At 40.1% G+C, this 18,946-nt stretch overlaps 1 protein-coding gene across 4 annotated transcripts in view; it reads right to left on the bottom strand.

Annotated features, from left to right (window-relative positions):
- dnmbp (dynamin binding protein) overlaps positions 1 to 18,946 on the bottom strand; it is a 56,649-nt gene that overhangs the window by 14,559 nt on the left and 23,144 nt on the right. The window contains exon 1 of one of the 4 annotated variants that reach the window (XM_042507397.2): positions 10,118 to 12,008. The exons of the other annotated variants lie outside the window; for them this stretch is intronic. Coding sequence (XP_042363331.2) covers positions 10,118 to 11,819 — 1,702 coding nt within the window. The 5' untranslated portion in view covers positions 11,820 to 12,008. Of the gene's footprint in view, positions 1 to 10,117; positions 12,009 to 18,946 lie in introns of those variants that run through there. 4 annotated transcript variants of the gene reach the window in all.

Here is an 18,946-nt window from a genome sequence, read left to right as displayed (position 1 = left end):
AAACGTGTAATTAGATCATACCCTAAGCCTTGGGTGTATGGTATATAAAAACACACTCATACTGTAGAATTACACCAAAAAATTAATTAGTCAAAAATGTGACATAAAATTGCATGATTGACTCAAAAAACCATACCAGAAAAACAGGGATCTGCAGGGGGTTCAGGGGTGTCTGTGCAGACACCCGGCATCACGAGGGTTAATAAACGAGTTGCATTCAAACACTGACCTGGTTACACATTGTTGGAAAGTGTGGAAAAATAAAACAAAGAGACTGCCTGTGTAATCTCTTGACATAAAGGGGGTTATGGGTTATATATGGGCTAATGAAGGCAGAGGAACTGTATGCCTTTGATTCCCTGCACTCATTAAATTTCTATGCAGGCCTAACATTGATGAGAACTGAAAAACAATTTTCAGTAACAGATTTCTTCTCATACACTAAAAACAAACCCCTTTCTACTTTGCATCAAAATGTTTCATGTATCCTGATCGTAAATTTGATTAATCCCAATTACATTTACATCTAGTATGATTATACATCGCCAGTGTTTATAAAAGATCTGATTGAAATTCGATAGTTCTGTCTACCTCAAAAAACCCAACAGCTATAGCTGCTCACCAGTTGCTTTGCTTCATAAATGGTTTGATCGCGATAATGGCCAATTTTGCTTGTATACTTTCATCAGACCAAATTGAAAGTTGACACTTGGTGTCACACAAGTGTCTAGAATATCAAAAAGCTTACTTTTTGATTTTTTTCCCTGAAACTTAGCTCGCTGCTACCTGCTAAAATGCAACTTACGTAAATGTGGTCATGATGCATCCCTGACCATCTCCAGAGGTGGTTTGGTTGATCGGATCACCATCCAATGCATTATGGGTGGATTTACATCTGTGCTTTCATGTGGTCAAGCACTCTCTGGATGCTGCATGTAATTGGTTAACCTAAATTACATTTTATGTAAGGTGTAAAGGGGTTCAGAGATTGTGTGTCCCAGCTTTCAGTCACTGCTTGCACTGCACAGGCATCAACAATCAACAGGTGGAATCAACAACGTATAGCAGAGAGGCACCTGTTTCCAAAAAGCTGGTTCATCTGGACATCTTTGAACATGGAACATCCTCTTTTTTTAACATCAGCTGTGATCCACATTTGGGTTTTTTTGGTTGTTTTTTTTTTTTTATGGACACAGCAAACATAACCTGCTTTTTGGAAACAGGGGCCTGATCAACTCACATGAATCAGACAGACAATTTCAAAATGGTGTCAAGTTGGAAACAGTTCTTGATTGCCGTCACTGCAACGTATGAATAACATTCATCACGAAGCTTAGAGTTAAAAATACACAGCAGACTGGATTTCTGGAGCAGCCACAACAGGGAGTGTGCTTAATAACACCATAAAATGACAACATCTCTCAGGGCACCGCACCTTCCATATTCAGTATGACTGCAGTCACAGTCACAGCTGATTAACACAGGGCATCAGGGATTTAACAAAAAGCAAAAATAAAGGGCAGCTTAGTCAGAACGCAAAGGTTAAAGTGGCCTAAAGATTAGTGAGTATGATTATGGGCATCATAAACTCCTATTGTGGTTTATAGTTAATATGCATTGTCTTATTTTTGTGAAATCCAGCTTTTTGTGTTTGTTTTGCAAGTTTAACCAAAAACAAGAGTAAGAGGCTCTTTGTCTGGTTTTTCCCACTTAAATGCATGCAACAATGCTCATATTTAATTTTTGTGTGACATTTAGAAAAAAAGGTGCTTCAATGTCAGGGACTGGTTAAAATTTTAAATAGGCAAAAAAAAAAAGATCAAATATGTAATTTTAATGATTACAAATGCATTTTTAAGTCCTTTAACAATGCTTTTTAGCATAGCTTTAACTTCCCCCTTAAATCTGAGCTGTAAAAACACAAACCAAACATTATAATAAATATTCTCCCAAAAATTCATGGCTGCATTCTTTCCATATGCTCGCTGCCTCATACAGAGACAGAAAGACAGCAAGAGGGACAAAAGAGAAGATGATGAGGCTGCACCCACCTGCTGCTTGCAACTTTCTTCAAACCACTTCAAAAACAAGCACATCCCCCTCCCACACATACAAAGTAGTTCAGACACCGCCGCCCATTCTACGATAGTCCATTGTCAAACTGAAGTCTAGCTCCTGAGCCTTGTAGAGATCCGTGCATCCCGTTGCAAAAACTCCATTTCAAAACTCCAATTACCATGAGAATGGATGGGAACCCAACATCATCAAACACACACATTCACACACTCACACAGACACCCGGGAGGACGACCACTGAGGCAGATGAGAAAACCTGGAGCTGGACTTTTGCTGCTTGATGCTTAAAATCAACAGGTGTCCTTTAACATGCATGTGGCACTTTGAATTTTTTGCAGCTAAATATATTGATGATTTGATTGCTATTTTACTATTCATATGTTTTCTGGGTGTGGTCTTTATATAAGCCAGTACAGGTTTCAACCACACCCTCGTGTGTACTTTTTATGTTTTTGTGCTCTGGCAAAGATGCACTTTTAGTCAAGAATCTTTGTAAAATTGTAGTTTTGTCAATACAGACTCACATTAATTATGTCCTCCATACCATAAATAGCATAGAGCAAGTGCTGATGAATTCTCTAAGCACTGACGCAGTTGCCTTTTCCTACGCCCTTATGAATTCTCCTTCACATCTTTCCTTGACCTTACAATATTTCCACTGAGGTCAAGGAAAAGTTTCAAGGAAAAAGACACGACGTAATTCTTTTTTGACTAATTGACAGCAGCTTTAATATTTTTTTCCCTGCAGTGAGCAGCACCTCAAATTTAATTTGTGAATCAACAGCAGACTTAATAATTGACCTGGTTGAATCTGCAAACTAAACCTTAAAATCAGTATGAAATTGGGACAATGTATCTATTGTTAGTTGCTGTACATAAACTAAGTTAGCTGATATCTTAGCCTCCTTTAAAGGTGCCTTGCTTGATCTGTTATGAAAAAAATCTCCCTGACTGCATATGTTGATTCCTGTCCTTCACATTTTTGCCCCAAATCAGGTGTCACACGAGATTCATTACTGAGCTTAATTCATCTATTTATTTAAAGCAATCTCATTGTAATTTTATATTTCAAACACTATTTTGTTGATGGAAAATAGGACAATGACCCCTTGTGTATCTGGTAACACTTTCTTAAATGTTTAATGCTGCTTTTCTGATAGAAATAGTTATTTTTCTATATGTTCGGTGGCATGAACTCATATTTTACATTTATTAGGGCTTGTGCTGTGTGGGATGGATCAAATTCAGTGAAGTCTTAAGTCCAGTTCAGTGATGAATCTGTTTCATGTTTCACAGTCTGCTGACACCTGACTGAGCTCCTCCTCTCACAGGCTGAATTCTATCAAAATATTGAGGCCTAGAATCAACATTTTCCCCTAAATCCTCTCAAGTTGTCTTGCACTCAAGGATATTTTTAATTCTTTTTATAAATCCCAAACCATCCAAGTTAACTCAAGAATATTCTTGTTTTTTTTGGTTTTTTTTACTCTTAAGAAATAACTTTTTATCAAAGATATTATACTGTGTTGCACAGCTGCAGTAAGTCAAGTCTTCAAACAATCCTGCTGAATTCATTCTCTGTAGACAGCAAGCTCCTCAAACAGCCGTGCAAAGTAAAAAGTTTTGGCCCTGCACAGAGCGCTCTAAGGTCAGACACAATCAGCGCTGTGTGTGTGCTCTGCTCCAAAGTTCACAGCAGAATGCACTGTCACCATGGCAACAGGAACAACGGGGGCCCACCTCATATCAAGCCAAGTTTTGGAGAGCAGGGCGTGGCTTTGCTGACATGATCACATGGGAAACTCTGCGTGAGCGTTCAGTTGGGACATGAGAATACAAGTTTGCAGACTCTTGAAAATGCCAAGACTTGCAGCAATATTTACCTAACAACCTGCAAGCTGTGACTTGTGATTAATACTGGATATATTAAAAAAAATCCATGACGCTTGTAACTCGGATAAAAAAGCAATGTCAGCACAGGCAGAGTAAATATCAGCAAGACTCTTGACCCTCGTGTTGTCCTTGGGGTCATTCTGACCCCAAATGAAATCTTTTGCCATCAAAATATGTTTTTTATACTTACGTAAGCAAGGTCTATTGGCCCCAAATTCCAAAACGAAGGGAAAAATGTGTGGTAATGGGTTGGACTGAAGTAAAACTAAAGGTGTATCACAGAATTGATTGACAATTTCTACAATATGCTTTCAAAACAAGTCAAAACAAGGCAGGGTCAGAATGACCCCAGAGGACAAAAGGTGTATGGCTATCGGGAGGTCTAGTCACCTATGTACTTTGTGTTTTAGAGAAAGAGGCAGCCTTTATTTCCCTACTATTTGGTTTTATCTCTTAGCCTTTTGTCCCGATTTGTTCCACCAGCTGCTGCACCAGGTAGGAGGCCACTTAAAAATGGAAAAAAGGGGAGTTTATTTAGCGACATACCATCCTGTTTATCTGTTTTTAGGGTCAAAATGTCAAAAGGTCACATTCCAGCTCCCTGCACAATCTCATAGCAACCATTATGTAATATTGTTGGGAATTTCTTGTAATTACAGCCTCTCTGTTCACTCATCATAAAAGCAGGCTGTGTGTTAAAACATGTGGCATTGAGAATGTGATTTTCTCCACACTTAATCATGTGTTTGGCATCTACTGTTGGATACAAAAAGATACAACCCCTCTCGTTTCAAGGTGGGCAAGGCCACAACATAATTAAGTTGAATAAATAACTTGCTACAACGCTGGATAATAAATGGGAACAAGACTGATCTCTGGCTTCCTTGGAATTTCTCATTTCGTCCTGTTTGTGTGATGAACAATGTCCAATTACTTCAAGAGATCATCAGTTTTGCATATGTGCAGACTGAGCTTTAAGAGGAACCAAAGCCATTAAATGAGGGAACTATTCAGCCCAAAACACTACTGTCTTCATGTTAATGGGGAGAGGGAAGAGAATGGGACGACTGGGTCCCACAGGTGTTTTGGTGATACACATTTGTGCAAAACCTACTAGAAAAAAAACATTTTTAATATTTTTAAAGGGTCATGTATCCAACGCTAAGCAAACAACAGGCAATGGCATTATTTTTTTGTATACAGTGTAATGGCTGTTGCCTTCACTGCCTGTGTGGGAAAATATTTGTTCCTTCGGTTGCAACCCAAGTGTCAGAACTTCTCTGAGACTTTGAGATGACTGAACTTGCGTAGGACAAGTAAAGACAAAAATCAGCCTGAAGGCTTTATGACTTTTTCTACAAGTAAATAAGAGAATTGAGTTCAACTGTTCTGTTCTACAAATAAACAACAGGGTGACAAAATGCTCTCTCTAAATTTCTCAAATTACAACCCCCAATTTAATGAAAAATTGCCATTGTAGGAAAAGCAAACTTCTCAGGCCCCGAACAGACGTCAGAGCGTGTTTTGCAGGTTGCAAAGCTTGCTCTCAGGCCTGTTTTGTTGAAACAGAGGGCTTTTTAGCAGCTGGTGGATGTTGCTCAATACCTGGAGCTAGATGACTTCACCAACTGTAGATACCAAGATCTGAACAGAAAACAGGCAAATTAATGCAATACTTGACATTTCGGGAAGGTTTTTTTCATTCATTTAAACTGTTTGAGTTTTTGGTAACTATGCGTACAGTTCATGGTTTCTGTGAACTAAGATCAGCTAACTTTCAACATCGCCCTTAGTAAAGTGCAAGAACAAAATCATTTGAACAATCTGTCGTCTCAACTGCTTTCTGACATTAAGGTTTAAGTTTAAGTGACTGACTGGCTGTTAGCTAACAACCTAACAATCCTTATAATAATTTAAAACCAACCAAAAGATATAAATTTACTGATACAAGAAATTTAACATGTACGGAAGCACTTCACTGATATTGATTTAAGCGTCTCTGTTTATACAGTTAGTGTTTGAGATTGACACCCGTTTGTACTAACAAGAGCGAGTCTTCACCACACACCACAGTAAAACAATCACTGTGTGAACATGTAAATAAATTAGTCCCTGTAGCTACTGTCACAATGGACAAGATCAACACATGTAACCGCTGTAACAGTTGGGCACACAAAATAAAACAACTGTGGTAGCTTTAACCACAAATTAAAAAAATTAACATTTAAACAACTGCAATTTGTTTGACAAATACTGACAAAGGTGCTTTTTGCAGAGTGAGTATCTGGAGCACAAAACTGAGGGAAACTGGTGCAATGACAGTTTCTCTATGAGGAAATGAACTTAAATGACAAATGAAATACAACAGAAGAGAGCAGCTGTCCTATAGACAGTGCTGCATGTGTAGCGATATACAGTAGTGCTAACAACCGGAAATGTTCAGGTAATGACTATAGTGACTATTTCTCATCCACATGAGGAGTGAAACCACATAAACTGCATGAGTGAGGCCATGGCGGCCTCTAGCTCAGTGAGTAGAGCATCCGCCCCATGACGGCTGAATCCTTTAGAGCAGCCCGGGTTTGATTTGCTGCTTGTCATCCCTATTCTCTCCCCCCCTTTCTAATCTAATCAAGAACTAATCAAAAGTAAACTCATCCTGATGGAAAAGTCGGTCAAAGATCAGTTGTCTTTTCCCACACTTCTCTGCGAAAAACTCCAGTTAACATCAGATGTCTTATTTATGCAGGTACCAGCAGCTTCCTCTCACCAGGAACTGAGGCAGGAAGAGTTAAAAACACCAAACCCTTAAAAATTCTACGTTAATATCAGCATTTCCTTGATTTATTGATTTATTTGTGTCTGCCTGCGACAATATCAACATTACAATTTAAAATTGGTAAAATCGTATTTAATTTTAGAGCAGTGCGCAGCATATTTATTTGCTCAGCTCATGCCCCCTTGTAACAGAAATATTAAATCTAATAAATATAAATCTTAAATTTGTTGGAGCTATTATGTTGTTTTCTGACTCCTGTTTTACAGTTCTGTCGGGTGTTGTCACAGTGACGTTTGTGCCAGATTTGAGCTTCTTGTGATATCGCATTCACAAGAATATATGTACAAAAAATAACTTGCTCTGGAGCTGGCAATGTCCAGATGACAATTCTATGATAATAACAAAATATTTAAAATATTTCAATGACATCATTCAGCTTCAAAAAGCTTTAAAGAGGACTGAGGATGAAGCATAATTAAATCATACACAGCGTGTGTGTGTTTACCACTGACTCATGCAGACATTTGGACTAATGAGCTAAATCTTTTTTTGCCGACTGACTTTTTTGCTTGCCAGCAGTGAGATAAGACGTCTTTAAAGCAGTGTTGTCTTAACTCCTAACTCCCCCAACCCCACTCTCCCACTGCTGCGCACCAATCACAGCAACCGCTCAGGGATTACAGAGCATACGCTGCCAGATCATAGCTGGATGACGACATATTACTCACACACAGACGCTCCAACATTGTCCATACAGCTGAATACTTTTTTTGAATAAAAAAGTTTAAGACAGAAAACTATGTGCATACTTAAACTCACATATTTCATAGGTTTTCTTGGTTTTAAATATTAAGCTTTAAAGTATTTTTCCCTCTCATTTTACATGTATGTCATTTGAAACGTTGATTGGCAGCTGCTCTATAGATTTTTCAGCCCCAGAGAGAGGTCTAATATCTATTACTGGATTACACAGAACAAAAGCCCTTGTAGATGCTTAAGGTCCATCTCAGAAAGCCTCGGCCATCACCTCAATGTCACTGAGTCACAGCGTAAGCCCAATAAGCGCTGCAACGAGATGCTCTAATGTTTTTAGCCATGCTATCAAACGCTTTACTCGAGGCAAACCCCTGACAGAGCTGAAACAGTTTAACGAGATTAAAGGATGACAGGATGACTGCAGAAGCAAGCGTGCATGTGTGTGTGTGTTTTGAAAAATGCCGTCATCTTTAAATAAGCCTCCCAGGCCTTCACCAGCACACACACATGCACACACATACACACTGTGAATCAGTATCATCTTGCAGTGAAGGAGTCAGGCCCGTGCTGGCCGCCGCCTGGCACCAGACAGACCCCCGCCATCCACTCACCATGCTGACGCTAGGGATTAATACTTGGACTCCCGAAATGGATGTGTGGTGGGGGCCGGTGTGTACTTTGTGTGTGGCTGTGCATGCATGTGTGTGTGTTTCTAGGTAACTGGGGGAGGGGTCATGGGGCGCCACCTGCTTCTTCTCAGACACAATAAAGCGAGTCAGAAGCGTGCTCTCTCTTTCTTCGATTCCTAATGAAACACGGTGGAACACACACACATGCGCACCTACTTTCTTATGCTGTATTAGTTTTCTGTGTTTACATACCACACTTTTCGTCATTGTTAACAGCTGATAACATCATTGCCCTTGGCCTGGGCATATAACCTCAATACTGTGAGTGCACACCAACATGGACACACAGAAATGTGTCCATAGGATTTCAAATTAGCATCAAGTGCATGGTTATATTCTTAAGTGTCTTTCATTACTCTTTTGACAAATACTTTCAAGCTAAATTAGGAAACTCTTCTTACTCTAGACTATATTATATTTTAAGTTGATATAAGTATGATACTGACACATTACACAGTTGTTTTTTAAGAAAAAAGGGGGTGCAAGATGTAGTTGGTAATTTTTAAAATAACTTGTCATATTTGCTGAAAATGTCACTATATTTACAGCACTAAATGAGACAGATAATCTGCATATATATATATATATATATATATATATATATATATATATATATATATATATATATATATATATATAGATATAGATATATATATATATATGTATATATATAAACATTCATCTGTCTACTCTATTGCTTTGTAGTGCTTCTGATGACTTTACCAGTGAACAAAAACAACCAATCAGAGCTGAGGAGTCTCTCACTCCACTTGATTCATATTTGATCTGCGCTACCCAGTTTGATCACAGTTTACAGAGTGATTGACATGATTGACAGCTACAATAGAGACTCCTCAGCTCTTATTGCTTGTAAATTCTGGCAAATACTATTAGAGACAGTAGGAAGAGGAGAAGGGACATGATTATTTTTCTAGATTATTTGTTTTGTGTACTTTTTCAAAACATAGTGGCAGTTTCCGTGCATATGAAAAAAAAAATATTTTCATAAAAGTTACACACTGTAGCTTTAAACCATCAGGAACCTCAAACTTTCTCTAAAAATGTTGAAATGTTTAAAATTATCGGTTGCCTAAACTGGCACTTGTGTATCAGTTTTGAAAAATTTGGATGGATGAAGTTTAGTCTATTTTAAATACATAACTCAGAGCTAAAAAGTCCATTTTGCATAAAATCATAAACCTAAGTTGAGTGTTTGCAGAATTTGGAACTTAAATGGGCTTTGTAAAATTTAGGCTGAGATGTATATAGTAAATAAAGATATGGCTTGTATACAAAACATACAGATCCACTTTGATCACCAAAAAGTTTTTAAATGTATCCTGCGCAGGTTGTATGTAACAACCTCCGCAGTCAAAGACAGACCTTTAAGTCATGCAAGAACTGACCAGACTTGTTGTGGGTGCACATAGCATCAGTGATGTGGCAGTGTGGCAGCTAACAGGGATACTGCAGACAGTGAGAATGACAGAGACAACAAAAACCGAGAACCCACAAAACTTGTTCTGCTGGTTCTTACGCCTGCAAATACCTGACAGCTCACTTTTCTGTAAGATAGGTGATACTGAGACATGCACACACTCAGAAACACACACAGTTTCCTGCACACACTTTCTAAGGAGGTGAGTGTGGCTTGTCAGCACTTTGAAGCCCCCAGCATTGATTAGAAAAGCACCTTTGGAGGTCACTCATGATAAGAAGTGAGACAACAAAGACTGTAGTCCTCTCCACCCTGTTTTATCTAAAGGTGCTGGGAATGACAAACATTTGCAAACCATGTGTCCTCTGTTGTTTTTCAAGATCTGTGATGTAGAGTTCTACCTGAGCATAACATAAGCTCCACATGCTGTTCTGTGCAAACACGTGTGGAGTACATTTTCTCACATGACAACATCCTTGTGTTTACCTTGCTTTTGTTTCCTTGTGGTGGCAAACTGGGACTTTCGCAGGGAGCTTGGAGCCGTCTTCCTGTAGAAACTATTCCGATCCAGCGAGCCCACATAAACAGGCTTGCGACCCCGTTTTGACCCAATGCTCCCGGCGCTTGACTCATACCCCTTCTCCTGATCGTCATTGTGCTGGTATACACCGGGATCCTCAAACGAATGCAACCCCCTGAGCGCCAACTTCTGGTTCTGCTGCTCGACCCATTCCTCGCAGTGTGTCTTGCGGTCTTTTTTAGGGTATTCCTCATACCGCGATTCTGCAGATATTGAGCGTAAATCTCGATATCTGTCTCTGGGCTTGTTGTAGGAACAATCCACCTCTCTAGATTCATAGCGGTCCTCATTGTCATGGTCCCTCTGCTCATAGTGCTCCCTTGATTTGTAGTGGTCCCTCCTTCTGTGGTCGTAGCGCTCATCATCTGGATCCCTGTACCTGTCGTAGTGGTCCCGGTCCTTATAACCACAGTGCTCGTCCAGTGCAGAGTCATACTGGCCCCTTCTTTTACTGGTGTAAGTGTCCTCACCCCTTTGATCGTAATCATCCCTGTCTTTATAGTTATTTTCTCTGCGGTCATATCGATCCTCCACATGCCGATCATAGTGGTGGTCCTTACGTTTTCGCTCGTCATAGTAGCGGTCGTCCTCCCTACACTGGTAGTAGTCCTTTTCTCTATAGCGGTCACTCTCTTTGGAGTCATAGTAATCCCTGTCCCGGTCATAGTAGCAATCACTGTCTCTGTAATTGTCTCTTCGAGCATAGGTGTCCTTACGGTCGTAGTAGTCTTCATACTCACTGTTGTAACTGTCCCTCTCTCTGAGGTCATTTTTACGCTGTTTCCTGCTGTCATAATATTGCTCTCGGTCATCATAGCGCTCATCATATTTCCTGTCATAATGATCCCTTTGCCTGTATTTATCCTTATGATCATACTCCTCCGAATCTCTGTGACTCCTATGGTCATAACGGTCATTTTCTCTGTCCCAATCGTCTCTTCTTCTTCGCTCCTTGTCCAATTTACCATATCCCTCTTGAGTTCTTAAGTCATTGTTGTCTTTTTCTTGTGGCACTCTGCTGTAGTCCTGCTGGCTGTAATCCTCAGGGCCCTGGTAAAAACAATGCTTGCCTTTCCACTCAGATACTCTCACGTTTAGATGACCATCCTCGGAACCAGGGTGGAAGTAAATGTTCTGGCCTTGAGGCCTCTTCTCTTGGAAAGCTGCCTTGTGTGGGTCATTATACTCCCAACTGGTTTGGCGGCAGGCATTGCTCGGTCTAATTTGGGCTTGGTTCTCCCATTGTGCTTGCCATGGAGCTGGCACATGCACTGGAGGTGGCCCTGGCCCACCTAAAGGCACCATCATGCCGCCAGGGAAGCCTGGAGCTGGAACTGGGTCACCAGGACTTGCTACCATGACAGGTCCTTGTGGCTGTCCAGGATGAACTACACCATATGCAGGATATCCAACCTGTTGCTGCTGAACCTGCAGTTGGTGTAGTTGTTGTAGATGTTGCAGATGGGCCATCCTCTCTCTCTCTCTGGCCCACCCGGCATCCCCTAGCTCCTCCACACTCTTCCCTCTCCTTACCGGCGCACCAGCTGGATAGTTCCAATCCACTGGACCGAACATGACTGGGTTGCCATAAACCACCGGGCTCTTCATGGCTCTTGCTTTTTAAATCAGCCTACCCAGTGCTGATACAGTTTTCCGTTCAACGTGGCTTATTCCTTCTTTCCAAAGTTTCCTGCATTCCATAACAAAGCGCTGTGGGAGACTCCACCTGTCAGGCATATTGTCTGTAACTCTCCCACTTGTTTTCTCTGTCTCCTCTCCACTGCCTCAGCAGGACTGCCCGGCCCAAGCACCTCCCAGCCCTCAGTGTAGAGTTGCACCCTCCCCGCAGCTATCTCAGCGAATCGTGGAAGGAGAAGGGGGGTGGGGTTATTGAAGGAGGGGCCTCCTTGGGTTAATGATTCAGTTGAGTCACATGAGTGGAGGATTAGCCCAACAGCCCCTCCCATTGTCTCAATAGGCTACTACCTCTGTTTGCAGGAAAACAGTCTGCCTGTAGATTTTCTTTAATGGAAGATGTTGACTTATTTCACACTGTGCCTTTGAGGGGCTGCAGACTTTTGGCACCAAGTGTTTGTTTTTCACTGTGATGAACAATTCTCCATCTTTCCTTGTATCCTGTTTTGTTTTTGCTATTTCCTGCAGATGTCACTGCTTTGCAGGTCATTAATACAGCATGTAGTGGCAAAAGCAACTCAGTCCTGTCTGTGTTTACAACAAGCTACATATTCCAGCTTTCAACACTGGTCCAAAGGCCGTGATATTTGTGGGTAAACTGAAACTGAGCGAGTCTGTCAGTTTGACTTTGCCCTACATTTGAGGGAGGAGCACATGAAGAGGTCCATGTGATTTTGTTTGAAACAAGTTTTCTTTTGGAGTGATGATTCAAAGCGGAGTGTGAAGTAGAAAACAAGTGAAAGGGAAAGATCTAAGTAAAGGATAGTGATTGCATTTAGATGAGTGTGAAGAGGGAGAGATTTTTGAGAGCACATAGCCTGATTAGGCTGGGGCGGCCACTGAAAAAGTAGCTGCTGGTGTGTACAATGAGCTATTGTTGAGGACAGTCCTCGCTCTCAGAAGAGACACAATCTTTCAGTGTGAGAAAAAAACTCAAGCCTATTCATAAAGCTGCAGTATAATATATCCCTCCCCCTCCTTAACTCTCCATGAAAGAGGCAGGCACTGAGGGGACAGGTTTAAAGGACCTGCATACACTCAAGTGCACGTGATACACACAGACACACACATGTGGGACAGTGTCAATTTACCATAAATTCAAACAGCCTAAAATGTAACCTGAAGTTGCAAATTGTTTTCTGAATACTATTTTTTCCCTTAGGATTTATAATTTGAGTAATTGCAGTTCCTGGTTTTAGAAAACTGGTGACAAGTTAGTCCAGCCATGATAAACCATATCACAAACCAGCAAATCAGAAACATGTTGGGAAATAAAACTAGAGCTCTAAAAGAAAGAGCAAACACAATTTGACTTAAGCAAAGGCAAAAAAAACCTTCACATTCCTTGTATACACTACAAAATATCCATTTACTGAATGATATTATCGTGTTGTATCTTGTTAACTACAAAACACCTCAAAAAACCTGCAAATATTCTTGTCTGTTTCCAGTAAAATAATTCAATTCTTGTAAATCATGAACACATTTGCACAAGCCAAAACAACATAGGTTGAGCAGAAGTTCTCACTTAGACATTGTTCTCTTCTTACATAAGACTGTTTAATTATCAGTGTTCAACATCTCAGCTTTCAGTAGCAGGACACAACCGAAACTGTGTGTGTAGCATACATGTGTCATTGCAGGAATGCCAAATACAACATTCCTCTCTGTGGCTGTGTTAGCTGCTGGAAATGAAGTCGTCAAGGCTTTGATCAACGTTTAGTTCATCGAGATAAAGTGGTGTGATGTCCAGTAACAATGTAATTTATCTGAGTGTCTGCAGTTTAGAAGGCTCCCTGTTTGTATGGCTGACTGAGGGAAACCCGAAGCTGCAATAGATCCTCAAAACAATGTTAAATAGATCATGCTGTGGTGTCTATAGAGGCGCTGTGATGGTGAGTTTAAAGAATTAAAGGAAGCCGAAGGTCAAATAGTTTAAACAAGAAAGGAGGAAACACAAAAATATGTTGGAAACAGGAAAACCTGCACCAATGTGTGAGAAAAGGAGCTTATAGCACCTTCCAAAAACTGATTTAGAGACCCACTCATATTTTCTGATGAATTAATTAATCAGTCATAATTTGATGCACAGAGTTCCAACAATCATGTGAAACCTGAAAAAGTCATGGAATTTGAAAATCTCATTTTCTAAGCCTAGGAAAGTCATGTCATCAGTGAAATCCTTGAAAGTTTTGGAAAAGTTGTTTGTTTGTTTTTTTGAGATGGAGCAATGTTTGTTTTTATACAGTCAATGATCGTGGACATTTTTTATGGGTCCTTGAAAAATGTCTCAATTAAAATGAGTGGGAACCCACTTATGAATATTGGGAAAGGGTTACCAGACTGGCTACTGTAATGCGCAAACAGTTTTGACTTAAGTGGACCTGTTTAGTGATTAAATGATCATATTGTGTTTTAAAATGTGGTTGCCTGATTTAATGATTGTGAGAGCTCAAAAGAACATCAGTTTGATTATTTTGTCTGTGATTTTTCATACATCTGTTGTTGTGATATAAAGTGATAATCAGAAAAATGGCCCATATTGTCCAGTCTTACAGGCATACCAACACAATATTTTAACATATAAAATAATCAGACTGGTAAAAAAAAAATCTTTATCACCCCTTTGCCTGGGTGCAGACCTTGAAATCTGCCCAATCCACTGAGTTCAAGCTGACTGATTCTTCTAGCATTGTGTCATAAAACAGCAGTTTCTCGGTTAAAATAAAAAACTACCAATGAGCGCCTCAGGAGGACCAGATCAGCCACTGAGCCCCGTGGGCAAGACTAATGTTGTTGTCAAACCATTATAAGTAGAAAAATGCCTGACTTATGCTTGATACCTCCGCAAGATTCACTAGTATCTGACGACGTGACGTCACACCGTCAGACACGACCCTTGGCTGGAGTCCACTGTAACAGTTTATCCAACATTTTCTGATTACATGGATGTGGGATGTGTAGAGATCTATGCTTACTGATACACTGGCGCCTACAGTTTGGGGAAATATTGGCATGCTGTGACAAAAACTGTGTGGATTAAAAAGATCTAAACATTTCCTCGTCAGGCCGTGCAGAGAGCATAACTGAGCTACAATAACAACTATGACGTGCTATAGACAATATAGACCTTTCTATGGAAGCTGTGCTAGATCAACATGTCTTCTAAATATCACCTGACAAGGTAGTTTATTTAACTTTTGCTCCCCTCTACTCTTAAAACAACAAAACCAGGTTGGGACTTAAAATAAAGTTACACGCAGGCAGAAAAGTTGGTCTCTAGTTATTTGTTAAAGAAAATTGAATCCCCCTATCCCCATGGAAATCAGTCACAGTAGACGAAATCCCAGACTTAAGATGGATACGGAGTGTAAAAACTTGACAATTCTGTCTGGTATCAGGCACATCACCCCTCTCATCATAACACTCACTGACGTAGAAAGCTATCTATTTAATATTCTCTCTAGTATGAGCAGAAAAACACTTATATAGTTTTAAAAAACACTAAAATGAAACGCTATCATCAAACACACTCTGCAGTCATATGATTTATTCTGTATGTTTTGGTCTTCAGTATCACTCCTCTGTCAGCTTCTGCAGGGCCTCTGAGCCGGCCTCTGCACAGCGGAGTGCAGGCTGAGCCCGATGTTGAAGTTACTCCCTGCCCTGTAACAATAAGCTGCCATTGTCTTTCAAACGTCACACTCAGGAACACACCCTGTAAAAGCACGGAAAAAACACTCACTCCTGAGCAAGTGAGTGTGTGGACACATTGCAGTAGAATGACAAACACATTTTTTTGCAGCAAAGATCCTGAGCCTATGCTTGATGTGTACACACCTTCCTGTGTGAGCACAATTGCTTTAAAAGGGAAAACAAAGAGAAACACAATATCCTACTAACAACTCCCACTAAAAGCTTTTGTGTCCGAGTTAAGTGTTGATAATCACCCAATCAAACATTCTACAATGGGAGTGTGCAAAGCTGTATTACCCTTACGAGCGCTGAATCTCGTCTCTTACAAATCATCTCACTATCTCAGGCCATTTCCACATCTCAAAGTGTGGAAAAAAATCAAAGCAAAACAGAGACTGAAAATGGGATTTTATAACTCTGAAGCAAGGGTGTGAGGATTCCTTAAGTGTGGTGAGTGAATGGAAACTATGTGGTTGCATGACCCTTAGAGGCACCTGTAGCCAGCAGGAGGAGTTCCCGCCCTCGGGCTGATACCTGTCGTTCACAGTCATAAAGATCATCCATTGAAAAGCACTAGAGACTCACTGATAACATCTAACAGGATATGTCATTTGAATGCAACAAAAAAAAGAAACAAACACAGGAAATGAGTGATTATTGGGTTACTGGTATAATGACAAACAAGATTAAAGGAAAAGCATTAAATTAAAATACAGCGGAACCATCCGGTAGTAATCAGATTACTTACATTTAGTGGCAAGAAAAGCATAGAGTAGGTGGAAAAAAAGCCTCGACTGTCATAAATAAACAGTTTTTGATCAGATCATTAAACTCTGATTGTGTAAAGTGAGATACATTTTAACATTACAGAGAAACACCGCTGATTAGACTGAAAGCTCCTCCATGAATAAGGACGTTTCTATGTGCGGTTGTGTGCCAGAGATGGTGAGCTCTTCTGTCGAAAAGCTCTGAAGTGATTATTTGGGCTTGTTCCCCATATGTCTTCTGTCTTTCTTGTTTGTCTTGTTGCACCATGTGTCCACAGCCCCATTACCTCTGCACCTTTCCCTATAAACACAGGTGACTGATAGTGATTTAGACATTTTTTCATATATGAATCACCTGACTGATGGACTTTCTTTAGTGGGCAAAATATGGAAAGAGAGCAGAAAAAAGAGAGTGGAGATGACAATTCAAAGGCAGTGTGCTGATTCTGGAAGTATGAAATATGCAGATCTTGTTATACATGCCAGTACCGTTTGCTGTTTTTTTTTTTTGTTTGTTTGTTTGTTTAAAAGGCAAGATATCTTTGTTTGTCTTCACTGATATAATTATTTTGCCTGTTTGTTAAATTGTCGTTTTAGGGCTTTTTGGGTGGAAGATCTGGCACTTTATACAAGCGCATCTAATGCCAAGCAACAACCTCATAAAGAAAGTTTATGGATAAAATAGCCATATGTGTCCCTTTTTTGTTTAATCCAGCAAATCAAATACCTTAAAAATCAAGTAAATTTATTACAACGATTAAAAAATAAGGTAAGAATTCAATGGTAATAAATTAATATTAAATCAAAATTAATCCATTTATATTATCTGATGATAAATGTCCTCGATGGCAAGTTCAGAGAATTTTTCTTTTTTTCTTTACTGCTGAGCTTTTAATAATTAACAAAAACAACACGTCATGTCCCTAACACTGTCATAAATCTAAATTGCAAATGACAGCTCCCTAATATTTCTGTCCTGCTTTCCTCAAAGGAAGTTCAATCCTTATAAGTGAAGACAATTTGAAACTTTCTAAACAACATACTGTCAATGACCTTGAGCAAGGCACTAAAATCCCCCAACTTCTGATCTGACTCAATGACCAAAGAGAAGAGAGCTGCTGCTGTAGCGAGCAGCCGTGCAGCTGCAGCTATGAGCAGAAGTGAACAAAATAAGTGAAAAACAGCAACAATGCTCTGCCATCACAACTCTGATTGATCTCGATATCAAGCCTACCTGCTACTCTGCTGGACCTGGCCTCCTGAGTGAGTCCAAACATTGTGGAGAGGTGTGCCACGGGCCACGTAACAGCTCGCCATAACCACGCTTTAGGTCGCACTCTAGTGTGTGCCATTCCCTGTCCGTCTCCCTCATGCAAAAATCCCAAAAACCACATCCAGTGTATTCCCTCTTCTTACTCCAAATACTATGGAGTGAGAGGGTGAAAGGTGCAGAGTAAGGAAAGTGTGAGGAAGGTGAAGGAGGTATGACATTTGGGAAGAGACAGGGGGACTAAAAGAAAAAGAGAGAGAGTGGAAAAAGAGACAGAGGCCCACGTGCATTGCGTACCCTCTCACTATGTGCAGGAATGCACCTCGTACCTATGTGAAAAAGTGTTGGGTTGCATGAGACAGAGATGTACACTCAGACAAAATGAGATGGCAAAAACAAATCTGAGTCAATTAGCTGTGGCTTTGCAACTATTGTTGTTGAAGTCATGAACTTTAAATGCCTGTAAATTTCATCTCAACCAGCAACTGACCAAACTCGCCTCAAACTCGCAAATTTCTTTCCCTTTACTCCACCTAACCCTGCAGCAACAGGCCGATTCTGTCATATTTTCTGTGCTCTTCTAAATTACCATTGTAGTGAGACAAAGTAAATTCCCAATATGCATGCACGCATGCACGCTCGAGCACACACACACTCGTGCAAACACACACACACGCGCACACACACACGCACACTAAATACACAATCCTCCTTCCACTTATCATTATGGGCTGTAAATAGGGATGTCTTGTTTGCATAGTTCACAGTGGAATTCAAATCAATTGTCTGTGTGTTTGTGTGCGTGTGTGTGTGTGTGTTTGTGTGTGTGTGTGCTTGTTGGGGTAATAAGTCAAAGAGGAAATCTGGTAAGCACTAATGGCTCATTTTCAGATTCCTGCTTTATTGCATTTTGTCTTCACTGACTGGGTATTATTGCTCTTTGAAGACACCTGCAGGGCATCAGAAATGAACTATGACATCAGGTCAAAAAATATTCTGCTTTATTTGTCTTTTCTTTTGCATTGTTTCCATTTAACCCCTTCTGGCACAGTAGCTAGCATTTAAATTGGAATGGAAATTGAGATCTTTGATGCTGCTTCCTGTTCACTTTAAGACTTTTTTCCCATAACACCAGTAGTTCAAGTTGTTCAGTGAGAAGTTTGTCACACACTAACATACATTTATAGGATCTTCCTGTGTAGACATCAATATCAAAACACAAAAAATGATGGCGTTTAAAAACATTGTAGATTATATGAATATTGGCATATTCATACCTATGTTTTCTTTAGTGTATAACCATCTGA

Source organism: Plectropomus leopardus, chromosome 19 (genome assembly GCF_026936395.1).
Source record: "Plectropomus leopardus strain MGB_pleo_1.0 chromosome 19, ASM2693639v1, whole genome shotgun sequence".
In the NCBI taxonomy this organism is placed as follows: Eukaryota; Metazoa; Chordata; class Actinopteri; order Perciformes; family Serranidae; genus Plectropomus; species Plectropomus leopardus.
Note: the sequence above shows the minus strand (reverse complement) of the source record. Positions and strands in the feature narration are given on the sequence as shown.